This window comes from Callithrix jacchus, chromosome 1 (genome assembly GCF_049354715.1).
Source record: "Callithrix jacchus isolate 240 chromosome 1, calJac240_pri, whole genome shotgun sequence".
Classification (NCBI taxonomy): Eukaryota; Metazoa; Chordata; class Mammalia; order Primates; family Cebidae; genus Callithrix; species Callithrix jacchus.
In genome coordinates, this window is record NC_133502.1 from 112,369,456 (window position 1) to 112,397,187 (window position 27,732).

The following is a 27,732-nucleotide window of genomic DNA, read 5'->3' on the forward strand; positions in this document are numbered from 1 at the left end:
CTTATGCTGGACTGTGTTTAGTTCCTGGGAAGGGTCCCCCTTGGGGAGGCACCATGTGTAGGAATGGGAGTTGGGCCATTTGCCAGTTACTACCTATGTGATCCTGACTAAGTTATCTAAACTCATAAGCCTCAGTCTCCTCCTCTGTAAAAGGGGCGTAATAATCACACCTACCTGACAGCACTGACAGTGAAGATTTGAGAAGGAAATGAAATAATTCATGTTAATAATCACTTTGTTCAGTTTCTGGCACTCAATAAGAATACATACATTTAGTAGATATTTATGGGCTGAATTCCTTGTGAAAAGGGATTACATTTTACTTTCTTTGTTGAATACTTTGAGGAATAGGCCAATCAACCACACAAGAAGTAGGATCTATAATGACTCTTCATAATGATGTGACCCAAAGAGTGTTTCTTGGAGCACCAAGGCCAACAAGCTCTTCCTCCATAATAAAATCAAGAAACTCTGCTGGCAATGCAATTGGCTTCTCTTGAAGATTCATAATGCATATCAGGAGATTAAGGATGTTAGAAGAGTTGCAATGAAGAAACCTGTTTAACTTTATTTAGTTCAGTGTTTTCCAATATCACTGGACCAATAATATATCCTGGAAAAAACCAAACTCCTGAAGTTTAAACTTGAAAGGAGATTCTGGGCAGAGATACGGTTGATGCCAGAGCTCCCGTCTCTCCTGAGGGTTTCTCCTTCCCTTTGGAGTTCTCACTTTACTGTCTGCTGTTGCCATCTATTGACTTCCAGGGTTGTTCTGATGCCTCATTAAAACTCACAGTAGAGCTGATGCTGGCTTAAATATTACAAAGACTGCTAAACACCAGCAGGACCTCCAGAAAAATACAAAGAAACATCAAGAAACACATCAGGCTGGGCCCAGTGGCTATCCCAACACTTTGGGAGGCCAAGGTGGGCAGATTGCTTGGGGTCAGGAGTTCGAGACCAGCCTGGCCAACATGGTAAAATCCGATCTCTACCAAAAATACAAAAATTAGGCGGGTGTGGTGGCATGCTCCAGCCTGGAAAGGGCAACAGAGCGAGACTCCATCTCAAAAAAAAGAAAAGAAACACATCAAAGCCTGATGGGAGTTGCACACCCCCTGCCCCCCATAGCCAGCTGCTGGCAGGCACTGTCCCCTTGAGACCCTGCCTTCTTTCCATCTCTAAAGGGTTGGTTGACCTATGATCAACCCAATCCCAATCCCCAGTGCCAGCAGCCCCAAAGGAACCTGTCCCCTGATGACATCTTACACTGGTCTGGGGCTCTTAAAGAGCTACCACTGGCTCTTTAAGACATCAAGCCTGGGCCGGTGAAGCTTCTCTTAATTAACTGACAAGCAGACATTGGGCTGGACCAATTAAATGAGTTCAGGAATGACTCACTGGAAGGAAATGCAGAGAAAAGGAACCAGATAATCTGACTCACATGGTCAGCCTCTCCAGGTTCTAGCTTATTTACCTGCAGTATGTCAGAGATGATGAATTTATTCAACCTCTGACTATAATTCTAAAGAAATCCCGTAGCTCAGATCTCCCTGTCAGATAAATCAGTTCTACTGAATTATTTTTTAATGTAACAAGAGAAAAATGCTATGTAGAACTTTTTTTTTTTTTTTTTTGAGATGGAATATCGCTCTGTCTCTCAAGCGGGAGTACAGTGGTGCGATCTTGACTCACTGCAATCTCCGCCTCCCAGGTTCCAGCAGTTCTCCCACCTCAGCCTCCCAAGTACCTGGGATTACAGGTGCCTGCCACTACACCTAGCTATTTTTTTTAATATTTAATGGAGACAGGGTTTCACCATGTTTGTCAGTCTGGTCTCGAACTCCTGGACTCAAGCGATCCTCCCACCTCAGCCTCCCAAAGTGCTGGGATTACAGGCATAAGCCACTGCACCCAGCCCCTATTCCTTCTTAAGGCCTGGTTTGCTCACAATTTTCTATAGTTTTGGGGACACCATCATAACTGCCCATTAATTTCCCTTATTTCCTTAAGTAGCTGGAGTTTCTGTTGCTCACAACCAAAGAACCTGGACCGACACAATGGTTCACTCCATGCCAGATACACTAGGCCTCGCCCTCCCTTAGGTTTCCATTTTGCAGATAAAGAGACTGATGCTGACAGTCTTACACACATGGCCAGTCAATGCCAGAGCAAGCATTTAAATCAAAATCAGAACTCAGAGTGCAGATCATCCCTTTGTATGACCAATCCCAAGCCCTGCCATTCATGTATAAGCTGCTGCTTCTAGATCTCACATTGGTACAATTTACAATTTATATAATGTTTTTACACACAATAACACAGGCAATCCTCATGGCCACCTGAAAGTTAGATATCTTCATGATACAGGAAAACAGATTTACTGCAAGTCTGGGCTGCCCACTTTTTTCCCTGCTTAAAACCTTTCTGTGACTCAACACAGACTGCAAGATCAGTTCAAAGACTCAGTGTGGTTTTCTAGGCCCTGTGCGGCCCAGAACTAGGGCCTCAGGCCTGCCATTCCCTTTCTTGTACTTGGTGCTCCAGCCATATGGAATGACTCACAGTTTCCCCAAGCCCACCAGGCCGTCCTGGGGCCTGGAGCCCTAACCCACCAGGATGTCACCTTCCTGTCCTCATCCCAAGTTATGGTTGGTAAGGACCACTGGAGTGGCCTTCATCTCATGCCTGTGACAGCGACCCCTACTTACATTCCCATCTTCCTCTCAAGCTTTTCCTGTGCCTCCTGCCCCCAACTGGAATCAATACCCCCATTGTACCCTAGACAAGAATCTAGGGTGGCTCTAGCATGATTGGATATTGTAGTGAGCCCTTGTGTTGAGTCCTCAATATCTTTCCACCCCAAAGGTCATTCTAACCTGTTCCTGTAATCTCAACCTTCTTGACTGGGACTAGTTACTGACGGCCCTGGGATTTACTGCATTTCTGATGTATTGGTGCTCTTCTCTGCTCACCTGAGTAGCCTTGGGAACTGGGCCACGTTGTCAAGACTTGAGCCAGCTCTGGGCCCGTGTTCACCTGGAACCACTTTCCTAATGGAGCTGGGGAACTGAGGGAGCCACACGCGACGCCAGCAGGCCACAGCTCTTGCTATTGGCTCTCTGAGGGAGGAGGACATTCCTGTGGTCCTCCAGTTCCCTCACCTCCCTTTTGGCCCCTGCCTAGCCATGCTTCGATTCTATTCCCTTCTCTACCTCACCACTATTCCCCCACCATCAGAATCTCTCTGTCCTGGGTCTCTTTATGTCACAGGAAGTCACTTGTTAGCTAATTAATGCTTAGCCATGGCCATGAGCTCACAGGCTCACCCCAAGACTGGGTACCCCCTCGGGCTGTTTGCACATTCGCAGGGAATTCCCACAAGCACTAGCCTTTCTCAATGAACACTTGCCAGGCACTGCACTAGATGAGTTGACATATGTTACCTCATTTAATTCTCACAGCAATTCTGTAATTATTCTCTATTCTCATGTTGCAGATGAGGATGCTGGAGCTCAGAGAGGTTAAGCAACTGCTCAAGGTCACACAGATAATAATGAGAGCTGGGATTCAAAGCGCCCTGATGTGTGGGAAGGGAGGAGTCGGTGGTGACTGGGATGTGGCCTTGCCTTCTCTGTCTTCTCAACAGCCAGTTCTGTTTGTTTAGCTCCTCCCACAAAAGGGCAACAGGACTTTGTGGGATTTTCAGGCATAACCTCAAGTTCAGGTAGAAGTTGCTTTCCCCAAATCTATTGGCGCCTGGGGCTTGCAGCCTTACCAAAAGGGAACAGTGGAGGCATGACTAGCCTGGGCCGAAAGGGGAAACCTGAGGAGCTGGGCATCATCCCCCATTTATAGCAATGCCTCTGCGGTGTGTGTGACAGAGTAAAAGCCCACAGTATTGTGGGGGGCACTGAAGAGGGCCTAAGCCCCACACAGGATAAGTAAAGAGGATTCTGGCTCCTGAGCACTGTAAGCAGCAGGGTTTTGCAAAGACCTAAGAGGCATCTCTAGCCCCTTCATGAGGTGGGTCTGCGTTGCCAGGAGACCAAGCCCACTAGGTGGCAGCAGAGAGCCAGTCAGTGGCCGGCGACGTCTAACCGGTACAAATCCTAACCCTGGGGCTGGTACGGGGGCCGGAGCAGGGGCCGGATCTAAGCTGCCTCACAGTAAAAGTTCACACTGTTGTGTGGCATATTCTGTGCCAGGTGCTGCACCAAGCACTTCCAACAGGATCTCCTTTAACACTCACCATGAACCTGTGAAGTGGATGCTATCCCTTTCATTTCAGATGCATGCACTGGGACTTTCCAGAGGTTTGCGATTTGCCCAAGGTCACACACACTGAAGAGATGAAGTGCAGGTGATTTGGACTTTGGAGCTCCTGCTGTTAGCTTGGGACTATATTGCCAGGGGAGAAAAGGAAGCCACTTGGAAGTGTAGAAGGTGAAAGCAGGTAGGGCCTGGCTTGGGCTGGCTCTCACATGGACTCTGAGGCCTGCGACCAGCTCAAAACAAAGACTATGCCTAGTTAGAGGGACCTTTTGGGGGGCTTCCAGGAAACAAGATATGGTAGGATTTTCAAGTTGAGGTGCCCAGGGAACCCTTTGAAGAAGCAATAGCCAGCTTATCCTGCTCACATAACCCTGAAAGGACTCGGTGCCTCGGAAGCTGCAGACCACTCAAAAACCCAAAGAGATGCCTGTGAAAGATCTGGTTGGGACTCCCTCGTTGAATTCAAAAAGCAAACAAGGGCCGAGTGCGGTGGCTCATGCCTGTAATCCCAGCACTTTGGGAGGCCGAGGTGGGTGGACCACTTGAGGTCAGAAGTTCGAGACCATCTTGGCCAACATAGCAAAATTCTGTCTCTACTAAAAATATAAAAATTAGCTGGGCATGGTGGTTCGCACCTGTGGTCCCAGCTACTCAGGAGGCTGAGGCAGGAGAATTACTTGAACTCAGGAGGCAGAGGTTGCAGTAAGCCGAGATCAAACCATGGCACTCTCGCCAGGACAATAGAACGAGACTGCCTCCCCACGACCACCACCACCAAAAAAAAAAACCCCAAACAAGCTGGAGAGCATGCTCCCAGACTGGCCATTGTGTGTCCAACATGCTGAGTCTGGTCCTATAGCATCCTCCGGGGGAGGGGAAGAATGCCAGGGAACACTCAATCCCTGAGTCAGGTCACATCACCGGAGGACTTGAGTGAGACCTGGGAACTTCACTTTGCCCTGAGATACAGGTCAGTACTCCCTCCTCTGTGGTCTTGCCACCACCCATCCATGGGCCAGACTATTGTAGAGCTCAGCTCAGTGCAGTGGTCTTTTCAGCTCAGAACTACACCCCTCTTTGTAGACTAGTACTCACCACTAGGACTTTCTGGGATATTCAGGCTTAACCCTAAAGTTCAGGTTGAAGTTGCTCTCCCCAAATCTACTGACACCAGGGGCTTATCCTTCCCAATTTTTGTACAGAATTTCCTGAGCTAGCCTCCGTTCTGGGAACCCAGTGTGAGTCATGCTCTATTGTTCTACCTCAAGGTCTCCAACAGGTTGTTCTCTGTTTCTGAAATGCTCTCTCTCCATCTTTTCATGGCTGAATTCTTCTTACCATTTAGGTCTCAGTTTTAATTTTCCCTCCTTTACAGATACGCTCTCCCTGTCTTGTCTAACAAAGATCAACCCTTTTTGTCTTCTTTCTCCCTTACCATTGTCATTGGTGACTATCCAGTATCCAGTGGGTTGGTACTGCCCTCACACAGGACAGCCTTTGTCCATAGCTCACAGTGAAAACCAGAAAGTCACAGGAGCTGAAAGGAGTGGGTCCTCAGATGTTAAGGGGAAGGGGACCGAAGTGGTCATTTAATCTAAGTCCTCAGCTGCTAGGACTGTCATATTCCTTAATTCTGGTGGGGGTCTTTTTCTTTGTTTTGCTTATTCACAATGGCTATGGAGAGCTGGTGGGCAAAGGTGACTGTTTTGTCCCACTGAAATGCTTATGGACTATACAAGGTAGATGACGATGTTAAGTATAATCAGCTCTGGGGTCAATTATTAGCTGGTGCAAAAGTAACTGTGGTTTTTGCACTGTGGGACTTTGCTGTCTGATATTAGAAAACACTTTTTTTTTTTGACACAGAGTCTCCCTCTGTCACCCAGGCTGGAGTGCAGTGGCATGATCTTGGCTCACTGCAACCTCCACCTCCTGGTTCAGGCAGTTCTGTGTCTCAGCCTCCATAGTAGCTGGGATTACAGGAGCCCACCACCACACCTGGCTAATTTTTGTATTTTTGGTAGAGATAGGATTTCACCTAGAATGCATTCTTTTTTTTTTTTTTTTTGAGATGGAGTTTCGCTCTTGTTACCCAGGCTGGAGTGCAATGGCGCAATCTCGGCTCACTGCAACCTCCGCCTCCTGGGTTCAGGCAATTCTCCTGCCTCAGCCTCCTGAGTAGCTGGGATTACAGCATGAGCCACCATGCCCAGCTAATTTTTTGTATCTTTAGTAGAGACGGGGTTTCACCATGTTGATCAGGTTGGTCTTGATCTCTTGACCTCGTGATCCACCCGTCTCGGCCTCCCAAAGTGCTGGGATTACAGGCGTGAGTCACCGCGCCCGGCCTAGAATGCATTCTTAAATAAATGTGGTTATGTTTTACATCATTGTGATGGGCATTTCTCACTTTATGTTTTTTTGCTAATGACTTATTACTTGCTATTTATTTTGTGTTTATTTTAGACTATAGAAATGATGTTAGACAAAAAGCAAATTCGAGCAATTTTCTTATTCGAGTTCAAAATGGATCATAAAGCAGCAGAGACAACTTACAATATTAACAATACATTTTGCCCAGGAACTGCTAATGAATGTACAGTGCAGTTGTGGTTCAAGAAGTTTTGCAAAGGAGACAAGAGCCTTGAAGATGAGGAGTGTAGTGACCGGCCATTGGAAGTTGACAACTACCAATTGAGAGCAATTGTCAAAGCTTAGCCTTTTTTAACTATGAGCAGTTGTGTAACAATTCAAGGATGATCATTCTACAGTTGTTCAGCATTTGAAGCAAATTGGGAAGGTGAAAAAGTTCACTTAGTGAGTGCTTCGCAAGCTAAGCAAAAATTTTAAAAATAGTCTTTTTGAAGTGTTGTCTTCTCTTACTCTACACAACAACAACAAACCATTTCTCAAGTGATTTGCAATGTGCAATGAAAAGTAGATTTTATATGACAACTGGTTGGACCAAAAAGAAGCTCCAAAGCACTTCCCACAGCCAAACTTGCACCACAAAAAGGTCACGGTCACTGTTTGGTGGTCTGCTGCCAGTCTGATCCACTACAGCTTTCTGAATCCTGGTGACACCATTACATCTAAGAAGTATGCTCATCAAATCAATGCGTTGCACTGAAAAGTGCAACCTGCAGCCAGCATTGGTCAACAGAAAAAGCTCAGTTCTCCATGACAACACCCAACCGCAGGTCACACAACCAACGCTGCAAAAGTTGAACGAATTGGGCTACAAATTTTGCCTCATCCACCATATTCACCTGACCTCTTATCAACCAACTATGACTTCTTCAAGCATCTCAACAACTTTTTGCAGGGAAAACACTTCCACAACCAGATGCAGAAAATGAATACAAAGTTTCATGAATTTGTATGCTACAGGAGTAAGCAAACTTATTTCTCGTTGGCAAAAAAGTCTTGATTTTTAATAGTTTCTATTTTGATTAATAAAGATGTGCTTGAACCTAGTTATAATAATTTAAAAATTCAACATCTGAAACTGCAATTACTTTTGCATCAACCTAATAGATGTCTAAGTAGGTCATATTTCACCTGCAAAGAGAAAATTTCGTCTATCCCTTGCAGATGCATGGAAACCCACTATCTCCAGTGGACAGTTAACTCCAAGGGCATCATAGAGAACTCATGGAGCTCAGCTGAGGAGGTTTCAGGGATTCTCTATTTCCCTGAGAGTCTGGAACAAGATGATCTCCAGATCTGCACCTAAAGACTCTTCAACCTTTTGAGATGGAGATGAGGGAGGGAATAGGGAACCCAGTTAAGTCTGGATTTCAGATCCTTTTGTATTTCATAAGTGTGATGATTGGGGTTTCATATTTATGTGTGAGATGTGCCTCCCTCACACCTTGTTACAATGACATTGGCGCATTACCCATCTGACATGAGAAAAACAAATGTAGATTTCAGATAAACAAAACATAACTTTTTTAGTGTATGTCCTATAGAATATGTGGATATAAAATATTCTGTGGAATATAGTTGTATTAAAAACCTGTTCATGGTTTAATCTGAAGTTCAAATTTAACTGGGCATTCCATATTTTATGTGATGTGGCGATCTTATGGAGGACGGACCAACACTGAAAATAAATGACTTCACTTGGTTAGGGCATGGGGACTGGGGAAAACAGAGGCCACAGTCAGCTGTGACTTTTTTATGGAAGGAAGTTGGTTTCTTTCATGCCAATTAAGCAATTACAGACGACCCTGTCAGAAATCTAAACCCGTGACTATCATGAGACTCAAGACCAGAAAAAAAAAATAAGTAAAAAAGAGTAAGAGCCAGAGAAGCAGTCTTCACACACGGCCAGCTGGCGGACGGAGGACTCTCTCATTAAGGAAGGTAAGAGCGTTGCCTTCTCACCATAATCATAGTCCTCTTCTCCCGGAATAGGATTTGGGAAATTCTGGCAAAGTCCTCTGCTTATCCTCATTGCCCTGCTGATGTGTGACGTCAACGGAATTTCTCCTCAATGTTTGTCAGTCTCCATCTTCAGAGGGTTCACAAAGTCTCCTCCTGGGTCCTCTCTCAGTCCTCCAAGACTGCCAAGAAGAAAAGCAATTATTCAGGATGGCACTTGCTGGGGAGAAGCCACCTCCCTAAGGTAGATGTGTTCTCCTGTCACTTAAAGAACCACTTCTCCTGATCTGAGTGGTAAGAGGCGCATTTGCTGTTGCTGCACCATCTGCCAAGGTCTGAGCTTGAGGTATAGGATGTATGAAAACAATTGAATGCAGAATTGAATGTCCATTCTGTCATTTTGAACACAGAGTTCACTCCTATATTATTCACTTCAGAGGATTGGTGAGTTTGACTTTAATTTTGTTTTTACAACTGGGAAGGGTAAATTACATGTAAAACGTCCCAGTGGAAAGTGGTCATGTGGTGAAATCCCCACTCTTCTCTCCCACCTCTCCCTGTTGTTTTAAACTGGAGCTCATTAATATAATTCTATGGGGACCAGATCTTCAAAATTCATGAGAACAGTAAAAGAGCTGACAAATACACAACAAGGAGAGAAGCTTCCATTATTAGTTTTTAATGAACATACTTGACTTACAGCCACTGCAGTTTATGGACATCTTTTGTTATTATTCATTTGTATTTGTTATAGTTAAAAAAAAAGTCCTAGCCAAGGGACTTGAACCAGAGAGAAGCAGAAATTGATTTAGGTGGCAGGGGAAACACACTGTCAGATAAAGTCAGGTCCTGGGCTTCCTTAGCTTGTTTTGTGTGGAGTGCCTAGGACGAGCTGAAGCCCTTGTGTGGGGTGGTTTCCTTTGCTGAAAAACTGGGCTGGAAGATGCTGTGCTCAGTGCTCAACCTCATGCACCCTTGCGAGGCACAGGCAGTGGGCGCTCTGGGAAGCATACGTTGTGTATCATAGCCTCTGCCCAGGGATTGAAGTCTAATAACAACTTTGGAGAAAAATAACTCCTCTTAACTTCTTAGCCACAGCCCTGGACCAGGGAAGGTAGAGAATCAGTAAAAATGCTTTTTGTTTGGTTCTCTAGAAGTTTATGGTGCAGAGTCAAATCAATGGCAATGAGGAGCAGTTTTTCACCAAATAATAACTCAACTTGAAAGCCTTTTTGCTTTTGTCTGTAGTTTCTTCTTCGAGCTTAATTTTTAGTTAGTAGGAGGGGTTAGAAAGCTGAGCTGTTGCTAAAGCCCTTGATATCAATGAAAGAAGCAGGTGCAAATCCCGTCACAGGTCAAAGAATCCTGGCTATGGATATTGGTCACCTAGTTAGGATGCTGTTGTGGGTCTTTATGAGATGATGAATAGGGTGGCTTCGGATGCCTTAATGATGCCCACGTGCTCCTTCTGTTAGGTGTCCTGTGCCCTGACCCTACAAGATGCCAAGAGAAGACACTCCCTTCGTCTCTGATTATCCCAGGAAGAGGCATGGCCACTCTTACATCACAGCTGAAGAGTAAGTTCAAAACCAGACCCAGCAGGGCTTCCAGTCTGCCGTTTGCTGACACAGCCTGCTGACTTCCACTAGCACATGCCTGCTCATGAATCTCCCTAGTGTTGACAGCCCCAGACAGAAACATCCCTGGCAACAAGGGGAAGAGACTCTGTGCTTCTACAAGGGGCTAAATCAAGCTTCTCTAAGGCCAAACAGACAGGAAGATGGGAATGGTATAAGGTTAGATCTTGCTATTTGGGCTGCACTTTTGACTCTTGGGCCTTATCTATAGGTTCCCAAAAGGAAAAACATCCGTTCAGGATCACAATGCCTCTTTCCTCAATCCTTGTTCTGTCAACGCCACTCAAGCTCCTGAAGGTTGTTTGCAGACAGAATAAAAGTGAGTTGCCAAGGAGCCAGTGAGGATGATGGGCAAGTGTGTGTGACTCAGCCTGAAGCCAGACTCGAGAGGAAGGCAGAGGTCACAGCCTTTGCAGCATAACTTTATCCTAAGGAAAGGCGTTGGGTATTATGAGTGAATTAAAAATAAGTATTTATATGATTAAGCATTTCTAAATGATAAGCATTGTATACTGGTCTGAGACACTGTTTTTATCTTTGAAGAAACTCAAAACCTAGCGGGAGAGTTAGGCATGAGAATAATTTCAGCAAATGTAAGTGCAGTAATGGGAACCCAGAAGCTGCAGGGATACATGCTGTACATGCTGGGAGGGAAAGGGTGTGGGGGGAGGGGGAGCAGCAGAGGCCCCACCCTCTGCGTGGGACTCCAACAGGACACAATCTTCTTATGTGTTCTGTGCAGAACTCCCTGCAAACCTGCTCATTCTTTGGAAAGAGCTGTTGAACAATCCTTGTTAATAGCCGCAGAGGCCAGCAAGATGTAGGGCCCGACAAAGGCACTGAAGAAGAACTCAGGCAGAGAGCATTTCTTCCGAAGATCTCGGTATAGGACCCTCTAATATCCCTGGCTAATTGGAGATGAAGCCGGCGGTATCTTCTAAGAAAATGTCCCGAGAGCAAAAATATACTCTTTAAGGGAGGGGAGCCCATTGCCCGTGGTATTAATTAGGGTATTGTTTCAGCTTCTGTATGATCACTCAACAAATTCTTCTTTAGAATATACTTTTATGTCTTGTGTAATAATTCAAGAGTAAAGAGTTCAAGGCCTGTTCATTTTCTTCTTGCTGGTTATTCCCCCGGGGTGTCGCTTTTGTCCCTATGGCTGAAGATGTTGTGCCATCACCTCCACATCTTGCCAAGGAAAGGGGAGGTGAAGGAGAAGCTAGGACCATTCCTTTCAAGGGACACACGTCACCTCTGCTTACTGACCCACCCTCTGCCCCCTGCCCCATGGCACTCACCCTGGTGGGTATCATTCTTGATGTTTTGTAAATGGGGAAAGATTTGGAGAAATTAGAAATGTGTGGCTATGGTGGCGCTGGGATTTAAATCCGGGTCTGTTTGCCTCCAGAGTCCATGCTCTTAAGTATTATGCTGCAGGCTGGCGGAGGCAAATATTTGCACAATTCCATCTGACGAGAGGCTAGGGCAGAGGTCAGTATCTCTTGGTGTGAACCTGGAGGCTGCAGCTTGTCAGCTCGGTAGGCTGAAAGCAGAGTTGTTCTTTGCCATGCAGGGCCATCACACCCAGCTGGGCCCAGGTATACCCACAACCCGAACAAGGTAACTTTCAGGGTCTAGCCAGGAAGAAACCAAACTTGCAAGCTGAACCACGTGCATAAGCAAGGGCAGGTGGATTATCTGACATTTTCCTTGAGAACACGAGGGAGCCTCTGGGCATAAAAGAAGAATACCCTCTCAACTTGTATGTGGGGAGCTGTCCTTCTATAAGGGGAAAGTAATTCCTTTTGACATTTTGCTGTCTGTAGAAAGGTCAAGATGACCAAAGCGTCCAGCACAGTGAAACACTTAACTTCAGTCTGTGAGTGAAGGAAGCATTGAATACATGGAACATCATGATCTTGTGCAGGTACTGAAGGAGATTGGTCCAGAAAATAAGTAGCTACACATGGCTACCCATGGCAAAACTCATTCCTCTCAAGAAAAGTCTCTGCCTCTGTTGCTGTTTGTTTAAACAGGTGGGATGGAGGTAGGGGAATGAGGCCATTCTTTAAAAGGATTTTTTGCATAAAATCCAGATCCTGCACAATTGAGCCATCTTCATTAAAGCAATACATCCCTAAGATTTGAGAATATTTATCCTTCTCACAATTGTGCCAGCAGGTAGAATGTGGAAGAATGACGCAAAATAAGTACACACATCCAGCCAAAAAGGGCTACATACCTGCCTTGAGTATTATGTATCCCTTTGAAACTTCAGGGTAGAACGGTTCTCACAGTTGAGTGGCACAAGTCATTCATGGAACTTGTTAAAACGCAGATTCCTAGGTGCTGCCACCTAAGAGGCTGATTGGGTAGGCTGGGGTGGAGTCCTGTGATCTGCACCTTAATGTGCATCTCAGGTGATTCTACTGCACATGGTATTTGGAAGACACTCGAGAAGGCCTGCCAGCCTGGGCAGTGGGTTCTTCCAATGTGTCTGGCATATCCTGGAGCTTTTCACTCTCAGTCACTAGGGCATGTTGTGAGTACCACGTGACCATGCATAAAGTGCTGGAACAGAGCTCTGTCTGTGTCAAGATGTTCAAGTGGATGCCACGGGGTAAACTGAGAGTACAGGCATGTTGGGAGTTGAATCAGCTGCCTTCAGTCACGAGAACACACTGAATATGCCTTGTGACAGCTTCAGTTCAGGAAAGAGTGACTCTGCAGGAAAAGCACTGGCCTGGGAGACCTGGATCTGCCCCAAATTCTGGTGCTCACCTGCTTGGTCTCCAGTGCCAGTTGCTATGAGGGCTGGTTCTGCCACTTCCTGGTTGTGCAACCCTGGGCATTTGACCAGCATAACGTCAGCTGTAAAATGAACATCATTCCTATTTTAGAGGACTATTGTTAGGATAAAATAAAAGCACAACTTGGGGGTGCCTAGTCCAGTGCCTGGCACAAATTGGTGCTCAGTGAATGGTAGTCACTATGGTGATGGTAACATTGATAGGTCTCAGCTTCCTGATCTATAAAGTAGGTGGACTGATCTACATAAGTGGGTCAGAGTTCCCATCTAGTGCTGTCATCTCATGGCTCTCTCTATCCTGGTTGGAGATGGACAAGATAAGCTTGATGTCTCCTTAGTCTTGAGATGGAATTTGTCCAGTAGATGATACTGGGCAAAAGTCTCTCCAGGAGAAGCCTTAGTTAAACCTTGCTTCTCCTGTAGCTGTTGAGTCTCTTATAAGTCACTCAGCCTCTTGGGCCCTGTGTTCAGTGACCCCTGGGAAGCATTACAGTTAGCACAAAGACCCTAAAAACAGGTCCTGGAGCTGTGCACTCCCAGCAAGCATCATCAGTTAGCTAACATCTGTTAGCATTACAGCATGATCTAAATCGACAGAACTGAGTCTATTACCTGTGGTTGTTAACTTGCTAAGAAAGTTTCTGCAGAGATGTGAAAATAGGGAATGATAAATGGTGTCTACCCTCCAGGGTTGATGTGAGAATTGAATGAGCTAATGAATGTTTAGCACAGCACCTGGCTTTTAGTAGATGAGTCAGTGTTAATTTCTATTTTCTCTTCGTGGGCTGAATTGGAGAAAATGTTTTAAAACAGCCTGATGAGAAGATAATTTAGCCCCAATAAATACATTGTCCACATAAAGCAGTTACTATAGCACTACTGTTACCTGGAACTTGTGTGCCTGGGTCATGCCAATTAGCAGTGCTCCTGTGGGCACACACTTGAGGCTCCTAAAGACCTGCCCTAGATCCAGGTGCTGGAGGTCTGGCAGGGTGCCCAGTGTGGGAGGTGGGAGACTACTTGGACACTGGGAGATGCTGCTCTAGGCAGTCAAAGCCCATGTAAAGAGAGATTGATTTATGTTTCATCATAATGTGAAACAATGTTTCAATGACAAAGTAAATTTGTCTATTTCTTGGGCCAGGGCTGCTGGGATTGGCATCCTGACAGTGATCCTGGGAATCATACTGCTCATTGGCTGTTGGTATTGCAGAAGACGAAATGGATACAGAGCCTTGATGGTTGGTATAGTTCCCACTGCCCAAATCCTTCCAGGTACAGGGCCCTCTTTCCAGTTCTTTCCTCTGAATTTCTGGAGAGTCAAATGACAGCCTCATGTTCACCTCTAGCTCTGATTCTGGCTTCTGATGACTGTTTTGCTATGTTGCACATCTGCAACTCTTCCTTTGCCTCTGCTTGGGCATGAACCCCAACCAGGAACTTGCCCTGTGTCTTTGTGACTATAACAGAATACCAGAGACTATAATTTATAAATAAATGAAATTCATTTGGTTTGCAGTTCTGGAGGCTGGGAACTTCAAGATCTAGGGGCCACACCTGGTGAGGCCTTCTTGCTGTGTCATATTATAGTGGAAGGCATCACATGCGCAAGAGAGTGAGAAAGCAAGAGGGAGCTGAACTCACTTTTTTTTTTCTTGAAACAAGAAATCCCGGGATGGAGTGCAGTGGTGATCACAAGTCACTGCAGCCTTGACATCCTGAGCTCAAGCCATCCTCCCATCTCAGCCTCCAGAGTAGCTGGGACCACAGGCATGTGCCACCACACATGGCTTATTTTAAAAAAAACCTTTTTTTGTAGAGACAAGGTCCCACTATGTTGCCCAGGCTGGTCTCAAACTCCTGGGCTGAAGCAATCCTCCTGCCTTGGCCTCCCAAAGTGTTGGGACTACAAGTGTGAAACACTCCACACATGGCCCAAACTCACTTTTATACAAACCTACTCTTGCAATAACAAACACACTCCCGCAATAACAACATAAATCCATTTATGAGGACAAAGCCCTTGTGACCCAATCACCTCTTGAAAGTCCTACCTCTCACTGTTGTTGCATTGGGGATTGTTTCCAATACATGAATTTTGGGACACATTCAAATTATAGCACCTGTCTCTTTTGGTTCTTCTCATAGCAAACTTGGCTACTTGGATGCTATGTGTAGCTCAGCATTGACTGCTTATAGGGCACAGGGAAAGGGGTTTGTGGTTCCCTTGCATAGCAAACAGGAGTATATTAGACACCTCAGATTTTACCACTTCTGGGAATTCTTGCTGGTTCTGTTACTTCACTTTGTGACCTGCTCTTCCTACCTTGCTTCCTCACCTCTTTCCTCACTGGTTATGAAGCATCCCAGGAGGTCATCAGTGCAATGAAAAAACCATTCTCCCTGCATCAGCACAAAGAGTCATCATATGTTTGTTTTTTTTTTAACAGGTTGCATCCTTCGTGGCCAATCGTTTTAACAGTATTTTTTCTTCTTTACCCAAATAAGCAGGAAGCTAACACAATTACACAGTCCAGTCTTCTGGCCCCAGGATCTTCCACGAATGGGAAACATCAACTGAGTCTATAAGCTATAAAAAAACTACAGGTTTCAGCCATCTTGCTTCAAAGCCAGGTAGCCCTTCAGCATGTCAGCATCTGAAGGCATTCTCCATAGAGCTCTCTCTCTCTTTCTTGTTATTACAGATCTGAAAGCTTTTCAGGTTGAGGCATAATAGAAAAAAATTATCTTTACAAAAGATGTTGGAAAGTTCCATTCCTCATTCAGCAAGCACTTCATTTAGAGGAAAAGGTCCTGTGAAAGAGAGAAGGGTTGGTATGGGGTGGGGATTGAAGGTTGGCAAGCTGATGAGAAGGTGAGAGATGGAACTTTGGTTTCATTATATATGTATATATCAAAAACATAATGTTTAGTCTTTCAAGAAGTAAAGCTATACAAACTCAATATGTTGGTACTCATTTCCTAACTAATTATTAGCTTGATCCTACTGAATACAAATACAATAATTTTTCTTTTCTCCTTCAATGCTCTCATCTTAAATTCATTCAACTGAAAAATAACTGAGAGTCTTAATGTCATGTGCTCAGACGCTGTGAACATTTTGCTTGGTAAGTTTCAAATTCAAACTGTATGCCTCCATTCCTCTAGTATTAGATCAGTGGTTTGTAGTTTCTGAGATTTTATGAGAGAGAAACATGTCTAAATTTCCTGGTTTAATTTCCATATTTATTTTAAAAATTAATATTAACATCTTGTTCTGAGATTTTTATATCTCTAGAAAAGCCACTTTGGAGATCAGTAGTCTATATATAGAAGTTTAGGCCAAACTGTGTAAAATAGTGCATTAAGTACTGCATTTAATTACATAATTACCTCCCTTTCTGTCTTCCGTGATATTTTATTTTAAAGCAGAGGACTATAAATGACATTAAATATAAGCTTTGGGCATGTGATTTACTCCACCTTTAACAATCTTAATTAAGTTTGAAATGTCTACTTTTCAACTTACATTAGACCACAGAATAGTAGAAAGGTTGATTGGAATTTAGATATCTTAAAATTTCTCCCTTGGTTAACAATTCCCCTGAGCCCTGGAACACATCACATCTTTTGAAAGGAAAGACTGACTGCTTTTTGTAGCAACCTGTTTCTGCAGGAGGAAGTGGAAAATGATTTGTAAGAAACTGGACAGTGGTTTTTATATTAACCAGTTTTACATCTTCACTTGGAAGTTTAGGACAAAATACTTTTGATTCTTGGAGAAGAATTTCAAGGCCCTTGCTCTCAGCTCAGTTTACACTCGTGTCAAGGTACTGTGTTTCTCAATGCATGGTCAGGGGTTACCTGCACCAGAATACTTTGGGGTTCTTGCTAAAAGGCAGATTCTAGGATCATCTCTGGTAATGGGATTCAGAAATGTGTATTTTAAAATGCACACCCACTTTGAAAGTAAATACAGAAAACTGGTAGTGAAACTAGGAGAGTGGATCACACTCTTACCCTGTGGTGAGTGAGAGGCTTAAAAAAAAAAAAGAAAAAGAAAAAAACTGGTAATTGGGCAGTTTTATTTTTTTTCTTCCCAATCAGTACACCTTTTATATCCTTTTCCTGGTTTATTGCATTAGTTAGGACTTCTAGTGTGATGTTGAAAAAGAGTGGTGAGACAGGACATCCTTGCCTTGTTCCTGATCTTAGCGGAAAAGCTTCAAGTATGACATTTGCTGTTGATTTTTTGTACCTAGATACTTTTTAGCAAACTTGAGGAAGTTTCTCTCTATTCCTAGTTTATTAAGCATTTTAAGTTATGAATGTTTGATTTTGTCAACTGCTTTTTCTACATCTATTGATACAATCTTGTGATTTTTCTTCTTTAGTCTATTGATGTATCAAAATAATTCATTTATCTTTTTTTTTTTTTTGAGACGGGGTCTCATTCTGTCACCCAAGCTAGAGTGCAGTGGCATGATCTCGGCTTACTGCAATCTTCACCTCCCAGGCTCAGGTGATCCTCCCACCTCACCCTTCCAAGTAGCTGGCACCACAGGCACAAGCCACCATGCCTGGCTAAAATACTTTTGTACTTTTGGTAGAGATGGGGTTTCACTATGTTGCTCAGATGGGGCTCGAACTCCTGAGCACAAGCAATCCACCTTCCTCAGCCTCCCAAAGTGCTGGGATTACAAGTGGTGAGCTACCATACCTGGTCTGATTTCTTACTATTGAACCAGGTTTGCATACCTGGGATAAATCCCACTTTGTCATGGTGTGTAATTCCTTTTAAACATTGTTAGTTTGATTTGCTAATATTTTGTTGAGATTTTTTGCATCCATATTCATGAGAGATATTGGGCTGTAGTTGTCTTTTTTCTGCAATGTCTTTGTCTGGTATTAGGGTAATGCTGGCCTCATAGAATGAGTTACAAAGTGTTCTCTTTGCTTCTATCTTGTGAAAGAGGTTGTAGAGAATTGGTATAATTTCTTTTTTAAATGTTTGGTAGAACTTACCAGTGAACTCATCTGAATCTGGTGCTTTCTGTTTTAGAAAGTTATTATTGATTCAATTTTTATAATAGGTATAATTCTATTCAGAAGGTCTATTTTTTCTCGTGTAGATTTTGATAGATTGTGTCTTTCAAGGAACTGTTGCATTTATCTAGGTTTTCAAATATGTGAACATAGTTGTTCAAAGTATTCCTTGCTTATCCTTTTAATGTCCATTATTATTTCTGATAATAGTAGTTTGTGTCTTCTTTTTTTTTCTTAGCAGAATCAGCTTTGCTTTCATTGATTTTATTCAATTAATTTTTTCTTTTTTTTCTAGAGACAGGGTCTCATTCTGTCATCCAGACTGGTGTACAGTGGCACAATCATAGCTCACTGTAACCTTGAACTTCTGGGCTCAAGCTATCCTCCTGTCTCAGTCTCCTGAGTAGCTAGGACTATAGTATGTGCCACCACATTTGACAATTTTCATTTTTCTTTTTAATTTGTAGAGGCAGGATCTCACTATGTTGCTCTGGTTGGTGTCAAATTCCTGGATTCAAGCAGTCCTCCTGCCTTACCCTCCTGAAGTGCTAGTATTATAGGCACAAGCCATTTAATGGATTTCTTGTTTTCCATTTCATTGATTTCTGCTCTAATTTTTATTTTTCTGTTTACTTCGGATTTAATCTGCTGTTCTCTATTTTCCTAAGGTAAAAGTTTAGATGATTGATATTACATCCTTCTTCTTCTCTGATATATACATTCAATGTTATAAATTTCCCTCTAAATACTGCTTGCACTGCTGAGCAGTATCCCACAAATTCTGATATCATATTTTAATTTCATTTAATTCAACATATATTTAAATGTATTCTGAGATTTCTCCTTTGACGCATGTGTTACATAGAAGTGTGCTGTTTAATCTCCAAGTGTTTGGGTATTTTTCAGTTACCTTTCTGTACTGATTTCTAGTTTAATTCTATTATAGTCTGAGTACAAACATTGTATAATTTCTATACTTTTAAATTTGTTAAGATGTGTTTGGTGGCCCGGAATGTGGTTTATCCTGGTGAATGTTCCATGTGAGCTTGAGAAGAAAATGTATTCTGTTGTCGTTGGATGAAGTAGCCTGTAGATGTCTATGATATCTAGTTAATTAAGATTTCGGGCTGACATGGTGGCTCACGCCTATAATCTCAGCACTTTGAGAGGCAGGTGGATCACCTGAGGTCAGGAGTTTGAGACCAGCCTGACCAACATGGAGAAAACCTGTTTCTACTAAAAATACAAAATTAGCTGGGCACATAATACAAGCTATTCGGGAGTTTGAGGAAGAAAAATCATTTGAACCCGGGAGGCAGAGGTGGCCGTGAGCCAAGATTGTGCCACTGCACTTCAGCCTGGGCAACAAGAGTGAAACTCCATCTCAAAACAAACAAACAAACAAAAACACAAAGATTTTGTTGAATTCCACTTTGTCACAGTCCTTTTATACATTGTTAGAATTCATTTGCTAGTATTTTGTTGAGATTTTTTGCATCTATATTCATGAGATATAATGAATTGTACTTTTATTTTCTTGTAATATCTTTTGTTTTGACATTAGAGTAATGTTGGCCTCATCAAATGAGTTAGTCCTTACTGGTTTTTTACCTGCTGGCTTTGTCTATTTCTGAGAGAGATGATGAAGCCTCCAGCTATAACTCTAACTTCATAGTGGATGTAACTATTTCTCCTTGCAGTTCTATCAGTTTTATCTCATGTATTTTGATGCTGTGTTCTTAGGTACATGCATGTTTTGTTACGCCTTCTTGAACAATGAACACCTTTATCATTATGTAATATCCCTCTACCTCTGATAACTTTCCTTGAAATTTTCTCCTTCTAAAATTAATATAGGAAGTCCTACTTCCTTTTCATTAGTGTTAGCATGGTATATCTTTTCTCTATTCTCCCTTCCTTCCTTCCTTCCTTCCTTCCTTCCTTCCTTCCTTCCTTCCTTCCTTCCTTCTTTCCTTCCTTCCTCCCTCCCTTCCTTCCTTCCTTTTTTTTTTGTTTTTGAGACAGAGTTTCACTCTGTCACCCAGACTGGAGTGCAGTGGTATGATCTTGGCTCACTGCAACCTCTGCCTGCTGGGCTCAAGTGATTCTCCTGCCTCAATCTCCCAAGTAGCTGGGATTACAGGCATGTGCCACCATGCCTGGTTAATTTTTGTATTTTTAGTAGAGATGGGGTTTCACCATGTTAGGTAGGCTGATCTTGAAGTTCTGAGCTCAGGTGATCTGCCTGCCTCAGCCTCCCAAAGTGCTGGGATTATAGGCGTAAGCCACTGTGCCTGGCCTCTATGCACTTACTTTTAATGTACATGTGTCTTTATAATTTAAAGAGGCTTTCCTGCAGGGAACACATAGTTGGGTCTTGTTTGTTGATCCAGTCTGAAAATCTCTTTTAATTGGTCATTTAGACCATTGATATTCAAAGTTGTTATTGACATAGTTGGATTAATATCCACCATGTTATTACTGTTTTCTACTTGTTGCCCTTGTTCTTTATTTCTAATTTTGTCTTCCACTCTTTTTCTGCCTTTTGTGGTTTTAATTGGACATTTTATATAATTCCATTTTCTCTCCTTTCTTGGCATATCAGTTATACTTCTTTTTTCTTTTTGAGATGGAATCTCACTCACTCTGTCGCTCAGGCTGGAGTGCAGTGGCACGATCTCAGTTCACTGCAACCTCTGCCTGCCAGGTTCAAATGATTCTCCTGCCTTAGCCTCCTGAGTAGTTGAGATTAAAGGTGCATACCACCGTGCTCAGCTAATTTTTGTATTTTTAGTATTTTAGCATTTTTTATCATGTTGGCCAGGCTGGTCTCGAACTCCTAACCTCAAGTGATCCACCTCCTTGGCTTCCCAAAGTGCTGGGATTACAGGCATGAGCAACCACGCCCAGCCCAGTTATAATTCTTTTTTACTTTTTTTCAGAGGTTTCCCAAGAGTGTGCAATATACATTTATGACTAATTCAAGCTCACTTTCAAATAACACTGTACCACTTCATAGATATTATGAGTATCTTAAAATAACAAAATAATCCTAATTCTTTCCTCCTGTAAACTAAAAACACAATCTTAAATCCTACAACCAATTGACTAGACCCCCTCTGGGCCAAGGGGACCCCACGGAAACCTGAAAAACTGAGTCTTGGTCATGACAAGAAGGGAGGTAGAGATGCCTCATCATACTCCCTCCCTGTTAAAGTTTTAGGTATAACTGACCAGCATTAATTTTAAAATAGAGATTATAGGAGTGACAGAATGAATTATTTGTGGAAATATAAAATTAGGAGTAAGACTGAAGTCAATGCAAGGAAAGGGTTAAATCATGCCCTTCAAACCATAAAAATTTTTTTTTAAATTAACCTGGTATAATATGATTTACTTCCCAAACTAACTCTGGTATAGCATCATGTGACAGATCGCAGACTCCCTTAAGCATTCCTTTGTACTGACTTCAAGTCTTAAGACAAAGCTGAACTCTTTCAATCAATTGCCAGCTAAAGAATCCTTAAAATCCACTTGTGACTTTTAAGTCTCTGCTTTGAGATGTCCTGACTTTTCAGGCTGAACCAATGTACACCTTTCATGTATCAATTTATGAATTTTACCTACAATTCCTGTCTTCCTAAAATGTATAAAACCAAATCATAACCCAACCACCTCAGACACCCTTTCTCAGGACTCTTGAGACTGTTCTCTGGGCAATGGTCATTCAGATAGGAACAGAGTAAAAAAACCTCTTTAAAATATTTTGTAGAGTTTTTTTCTGTTAGCATTCCTTTACTTTGTATCATTGCTGTTATTCATTTCCAAGTGTATATAAGCATTTATGATTAAATACATTGTTGGTATTATTCATTTTTAAACAAACTATTATCTGTTAAATCAGCTAAGAATAAGATCAATATATGTTGGGTACAGTGGTACATGCCTGTAGTCCCAGTTACTCAGAGGCTGAGGCAGGAGGACTGCTTGAGCCCAGGAGTTTAAGACCAGCATGGGCAACTTCGCAAGATCACGTCTCTCAAAAAAGAAAAGAAAAAGGAAAAGAAAGGTTTTATTTTACCTTCACTTATTCCTTCTTGGATGTTCTTCATGTAGATACAAAGTTCTGACATATATTATTTTCTTTTTCTCTAAAGAACTTTAAATGTTTCTTGCAAGGCAGGTCTATTGGCAACAAATTCCCTCAATTTTTGTTTGAGAAAGTCTTTATTTCTGCTTCACTATTGATGGATAATTTCACAAGAGTGTTCCTTTTATAGATTCACTCTCCTTGTCCTTCCCTTCAGAAATATTATTTGACTAACTACTGGGTGCCAGGCACTGCACTAGTGCTTTACCTCTAGCTAATTCCCACAACAATTCTGAGAGGTAGGTGGTATTATCTTCCTACTACAGATGCAAACTCAGAATTCAGAAAGATAAAAGTGATGAGACTGAAGACACACGGCAAGTGAATTGCAGAACCTATATTAAAACTCATTCTTAAAACTTTGGCTTCCTTCTCTTTTCTTTAATGGATTCACTTACTTCTCACTCATTCACCTTTATCAATTTACATTTCAGGACAAAAGTCTTCATGCTGGCACTCAAAACACCTTAACAAGAAGATGCCCACAAGAAGGGTATGGTCATCAGGACAGCAAACTGTCTTTTCAAGAGAAAAATTGTGAACATGTGGTAGGTTGAGATCCTTCATCAGGGTATTTTCATGAATGGCTGTTTTTAACTCAAGTGAATACAATTATTTCCGTTTAAAAAGCAAGGACAATGTGAATGTACTCATTGCCACTGAACTATGGCAACTTTTATTTGTATTTTATTGGAATAAAAATTAATAATAATACAAACAAAAAAACAGGGAAGCACAGAGATTTTCCTAAATTGTGTCATTGCATACCCAGAGTTTCCAGGTATGCAATAATGAGAGCCATACATGTGAGATCCAAAGGAAGAACTTAGTCCTGGATACAATATTCTTTTATGTTTTTAGTTATATTTGCCTTTTTAATGGATGTAGATATACACACAGGGGAATGATAAAGTACCTATTATTTATTGTATAGAGCTGTGCTGTCTGATGGCTTAGCCACTAGTCACATGGTGCTACTCTACACTTAAAACATAGGAGTTTCAATTAAGATGTATTATAATACATACCATATTTCAAAGACATTAGTATGTGGAAAATAAGATAAATGGTTTGTTAATGATTTTTATATTGATTCATCTTTAAATATTCTGATATTAGATTAAATAAAATATTTTAAGATTAATTTTACCTCTTTCTTTTTTTAAATGTAGCTACTAGAAATTTTAAAATTACACATGACTGGGCATGGTGGTTCATGCCTGTAAACCCAGCACTTTGAGAGGCCAAGACGGGTAGATTGCCTGAGCTCAGGAGTTTGAGAGCTGCCTGGCAAACATGATGAAATCCTATCTTTATTAAAAATGCAAAAATTAGCTGAGTGCGATAGTGCATGCCTGTAATCCCAGCTGCTACTTGGGAGGCTGAGGGAGGAGAATCACTTGAACCTGGGAGGTGGAGGTTGCAGTGAGCTGAGATAGTGTCACTGCACTCCAGCCTGGGTGAAAAGAGCGAAACTCCATCTCAAAAATAAATAAAATCAAATAAAATATGTGGCTTATATATATTTCTACTGGACAGCACTAGTATATATACAACATAATATAATGGTTGAGAGCACTGACTCTGGAGCCAAATTACTGTGTTTGATTCTTAGCTCCACCACTTGCTAGTTGTGTATCCATGGGCAAGTGAGTTAACCTTTCTATGCTCCAGTTTCCCATTCTGTAACATGAAAACAATAAAAATACTCCCAGAATTGTTGTGAGCATCAAATGAAGCCCTGACACATTTGTTCTGGATACTATATCCTCTTGTTTTATATGTGGTAGTATCAATGTGCCTTTAGACACAATTATAAGGATTTCTGTAGTAAAGATGCAGACACTGCATCTTTATTTAGTGTCTGTAAATAGCGTTCAATGATTCGTGAGTTAGGGCTTGAGACTTTTACTGCCATGGAAAATCCAGGTATAACTAAGCTTTTGAGATTTTGGGAACCCCTTAACCTTATTTTTCTCTACCCTTGCCCCCAACAATCAGCATACATACTCATGAAATTTAACAATTACTTCGTTGGGCAGAAATTATATGTGAGCAGGTAGAAGTTTCAGTCCACAGGAAAAGTATAAATATGTTAACTGTTTTAACTTAATCCCTTCCTAGAAATATATACACTGTTGCCAAGACCATATTCTCCTTTTCTTGTTCTCACAGGTTCCCAATGCGCCGCCTGCTTATGAGAAACTATCTGCAGAACAGTCACCACCACCTTATTCACCTTAAGAGACAGCGAGACACCTAAGATGTGCTGAAATTATTTCCCTCACACTTTTGCTTGAATTTAATAGAGACATCTAATGTTCTCCTTTGGAATGCTGTAGGAAAAATGCACATCATCCCTAATAATAAGTCAGTGTTAAATTCTTAGTAAGTCAGCTAGCAGTACTAATCAAGTGAGGAAATGATGAGAAACATTAAATTAGGAAAACTTCATCAATAAATATTGCAATACATGATACTATCTGTGCCAGAGGTAATGTTAGTAAATCCATGGTGTTATTTTCTGAGAGATAGAATTCAAGTGGGTATTCTGGGGCCATCTAATTTCTCTTTACTTGAAATTTGGCTTATAACAAACTAGTCAGGTTTTTGAATCTTGACCAACATGAACTGTACACAGAATTGTTCCAGGTGAATCTGTACTATGAAGTGCTCACAAAGGATACTTTTACAGGTTTAAGACAAAAAGCTGATAGGCCCATTTATCTGATCAAGAACATGTCAGCAATGTCTCTTTGTGTTCTAAAATTCTATTATACTACAATAATATACTGTAAAGATCCTCTATCTTAGGTAAGACATATAATGCAGTCTAATTACATTTCACTTCAAGACTCAATGCTACCCCAACTAATGACAAATATTTTCTGTTAAACCAGAGATTGGTAAAACTATTTAAAGAAGTAAAAGCTAGTGTAGTTTGGCTGATGTCTGTGTATTGCCTTAAATGTGCCTATAGCAACTTAGTTCTCTTGGGTCCCCAAATCCCTCACATAAGAACATGCAGAAAAAAATCATAAAGGATCAGAGATTCTGGAATGGTATCATTATTTGCATAAAAACATAGCAATTTGTTTTCCTATGGCCATGTCAACATATCATGGAGAATATTATTTATCTAATATTTCTCTTTCAGGCAGCTCATTTAAATTTTTTGGCTTTAATTTCTATTGCCACCCTAAGTGGAAAACCAGTATCATTTTCCATCGTAGAGGATAACTATAAAAATGAAGATAACGAAAGTAATTTTCTTAGTAGTGAACTTGAGACCTGCTCTCTTTGTCAAACAGGGAGATTAACAAGAAAACAAGGATCAGAGAAAAGTTAAAGTCTATCTTTGACATAATTGGAAGGCTTACAAGAGTTTTAAAGAAATTACTGTCTCACTATATGATTCATTGTTATTTAAGGGTGAATCAGTAAACCACCTAAAATCATCTTGTGTCACTGAAACACTAGTGTAACATAACTGCATCATTTTCTACCAAACACAAAATTTCACCAAGGAGAAACAGAAAACACAGGCTAAAGACACTTACTACACACATTGAAAAAAACATTTAACAAAATACTAAAATATTTCCCACTCTTCCTGATACTGTCAAGTCTTACCACTTAATATAAAACTTCCATCTCTCCCACTTCAAACAAAGAAATGAATTATAAACAAACAAAAAAACTTCATCAGGCATTTGGGTACCTCCTTGCCTCACCATGAGGTCTCTGCTGAACCTCAATCCTGTACATTGAGGAACCTATGACTTGAGCCCTAGACCTCTTCAAAACCCCCAGACTGTCACCCACTGAGGGTGCTCTTATTCTTCTGTGGAAAAGGCTCTTTTCACAGAGTTCCTCAGTTTCCCAGGTGATGGACACAGAGATTTGGCATGAGTCTGCCAGAAAGAAATTAGAAAAATGAGACATTTTTGAAAGGTATAGAAGGTGCCAGATTCAGAAAGACATACTCACTCCTTCACAGAGGCAGCCACACCTCTGAAGATGACTTCTTGGATTGGAATCCAACTGCAGAGCAACCCTAGGAGCCATGTGCTAAGGATGGAAGGTCACATGATGTAAGGAGTATGGGTCGATATATCACCACTGAGCTCCTTATATATTCTGGTTATTAACCCCTTCTCAGATGGGTAGTTTGCAGATATTTTCTCCCACTCCATGGGTTGTCTCTTCACTTTGTTGATTGTTTCCTTTGTTGTGCAGAAGCTTCTTAATGTTATGTGATCCTATTTGTCCATTTTGGCTTTGGAGCCTGTGCTTTGTGGAGTATTACTCGAGAAATCTTTGCCCACTCCAATGTCCTGGAGAGTTTCTCCAATGTTTTCTTTTAGCAGTTTAATAATTTGAGGTCTTAGATTTAAGTCTTTAATCCATTTTTACTTGATTTTTGTATATGGCAAGAGATAGGGGTCTTGTTTCATTCTTCTGCATACAGGTATCCAGTTTTTCCAGCATCATTTTTTGAAGAGACTGTCCTTTTCCCAGTGTATGTTCTTGGCACCTTTGTTGAAAATTAGTTCACTGTAATATGTGGATTTGTTTCTGAGTTCTCTATTTTGTTTCATTGGTCTATGTGTCTTTTTATTATTTTTAATGCCAGTACCATGATGTCTTGGTTACTATAACTCTGTAATATAATTTGAAGTCAGGTAATGTGATCTTTCCAGTTTTGTTCTTTTTGCTTAGGATGGCTAGTTTTTTTTTTTTGAGACAGTCGTCTCTGTTGCCCAGGTGGAGTGCAGTGGCACATTCTCAGCTTACTGCAATCTCTGCCTCCCAGATTCAAGCTATTCTTGTGTCTCAGCCCTCCAAGTAACTGAGATTACGGCTGTGCACCCCCATGCCCAGCTCATTTTTGAATTTTTAGCAGACATGGGGTTTCACTATGTTGGTCAGGTGAGTCTCAAACTCCTGACCTCAAGTGATCTGCCCACATCAGCCTCCCAAAGTTCTGGGATTACAGGTGTGAGCCACTATGTCCAGCCTCTAGGTCTTCTGGGTCTTTTCTAGGTCTTTGGCTATTCTGGGTCTTTGTGATTCAATATACATTTTAGGATTTTTTTTTCTATTTCTATGAAGAATGTCATTGTTATTTTGCTAGGGATTGCACTGAATCTGCAGATTGATTTAGGTAGCATGGACATTTTAACAATATTGATTCTTTCAATCCATAAACATGGAATATCTTTGTTTTTTTGTGTGTGTTCTCTTTGATTTCTTTCTTCAATGTTTTAGTTTTCATTGTAGAGCTCTTTCACTTCTTTAGTTAATTCCTAGGTATTTTATTTGCAGCTATTGTAAATGGGATTACTTTCTTGATTTCTTTTTCAGGTTGTTCCCTGTTGACATACAGAAATGATTTTTTGTTGTTTTTTGAGATGGAGTCT

At 41.6% G+C, this 27,732-nt stretch overlaps 1 protein-coding gene, 1 long non-coding RNA gene and 1 other non-coding gene across 5 annotated transcripts in view; 2 read left to right on the forward strand and 1 right to left on the reverse strand.

Annotated features, from left to right (window-relative positions):
- LOC118154644 (uncharacterized) overlaps positions 1–8,799 on the reverse strand; it is a 20,922-nt gene extending 12,123 nt beyond the window's left edge. Inside the window, exon 1 of the long non-coding RNA XR_004744791.3 lies at positions 8,668–8,799. This is a non-coding gene — a long non-coding RNA (uncharacterized LOC118154644). The remainder of the gene's footprint in view (positions 1–8,667) is intronic.
- Positions 8,080–8,186, forward strand: LOC118148475 (small nucleolar RNA U13). Its single transcript, XR_004735297.1, has one exon. It is a non-coding gene; the product is annotated as a small nucleolar RNA U13 (small nucleolar RNA).
- MLANA (melan-A) lies at positions 8,599–27,534 on the forward strand. 3 transcript variants are annotated; one of them, XM_017973488.3, is made up of 5 exons: positions 8,599–9,108; positions 10,140–10,241; positions 14,258–14,354; positions 22,744–22,857; positions 24,485–27,534. In XM_017973488.3, exons 2-5 carry the CDS (start codon positions 10,165–10,167, stop codon positions 24,551–24,553), a joined length of 357 nt encoding a protein of 118 aa, XP_017828977.1. In that variant the 5' UTR covers positions 8,599–9,108; positions 10,140–10,164; the 3' UTR covers positions 24,554–27,534. The 3 variants fall into 3 exon arrangements, with proteins under 3 accessions (XP_017828977.1, XP_008994901.1, XP_078224733.1); XM_008996653.4 differs by having other exon boundaries at positions 8,599–8,908; XM_078368607.1 differs by having other exon boundaries at positions 8,599–8,646.
- The last annotated feature ends 198 nt before the right edge of the window (positions 27,535–27,732 follow it).

What these genes read in the sequence shown, in the direction of transcription:
- MLANA (XM_017973488.3), top strand. Translation starts at nt 10,165, where the DNA reads ATGCCAAGAGAAGACACTCCCTTCGTCTCTGATTATCCCAGGAAGAGG. An exon ending in TCTTACATCACAGCTGAAGA is followed by an intron (nt 10,242 to 14,257) that starts GTAAGTTCAAAA and finishes TTCTTGGGCCAG; the next exon opens with GGCTGCTGGGATTGGCATCC. An exon ending in ATGGATACAGAGCCTTGATG is followed by an intron (nt 14,355 to 22,743) that starts GTTGGTATAGTT and finishes TTTACATTTCAG; the next exon opens with GACAAAAGTCTTCATGCTGG.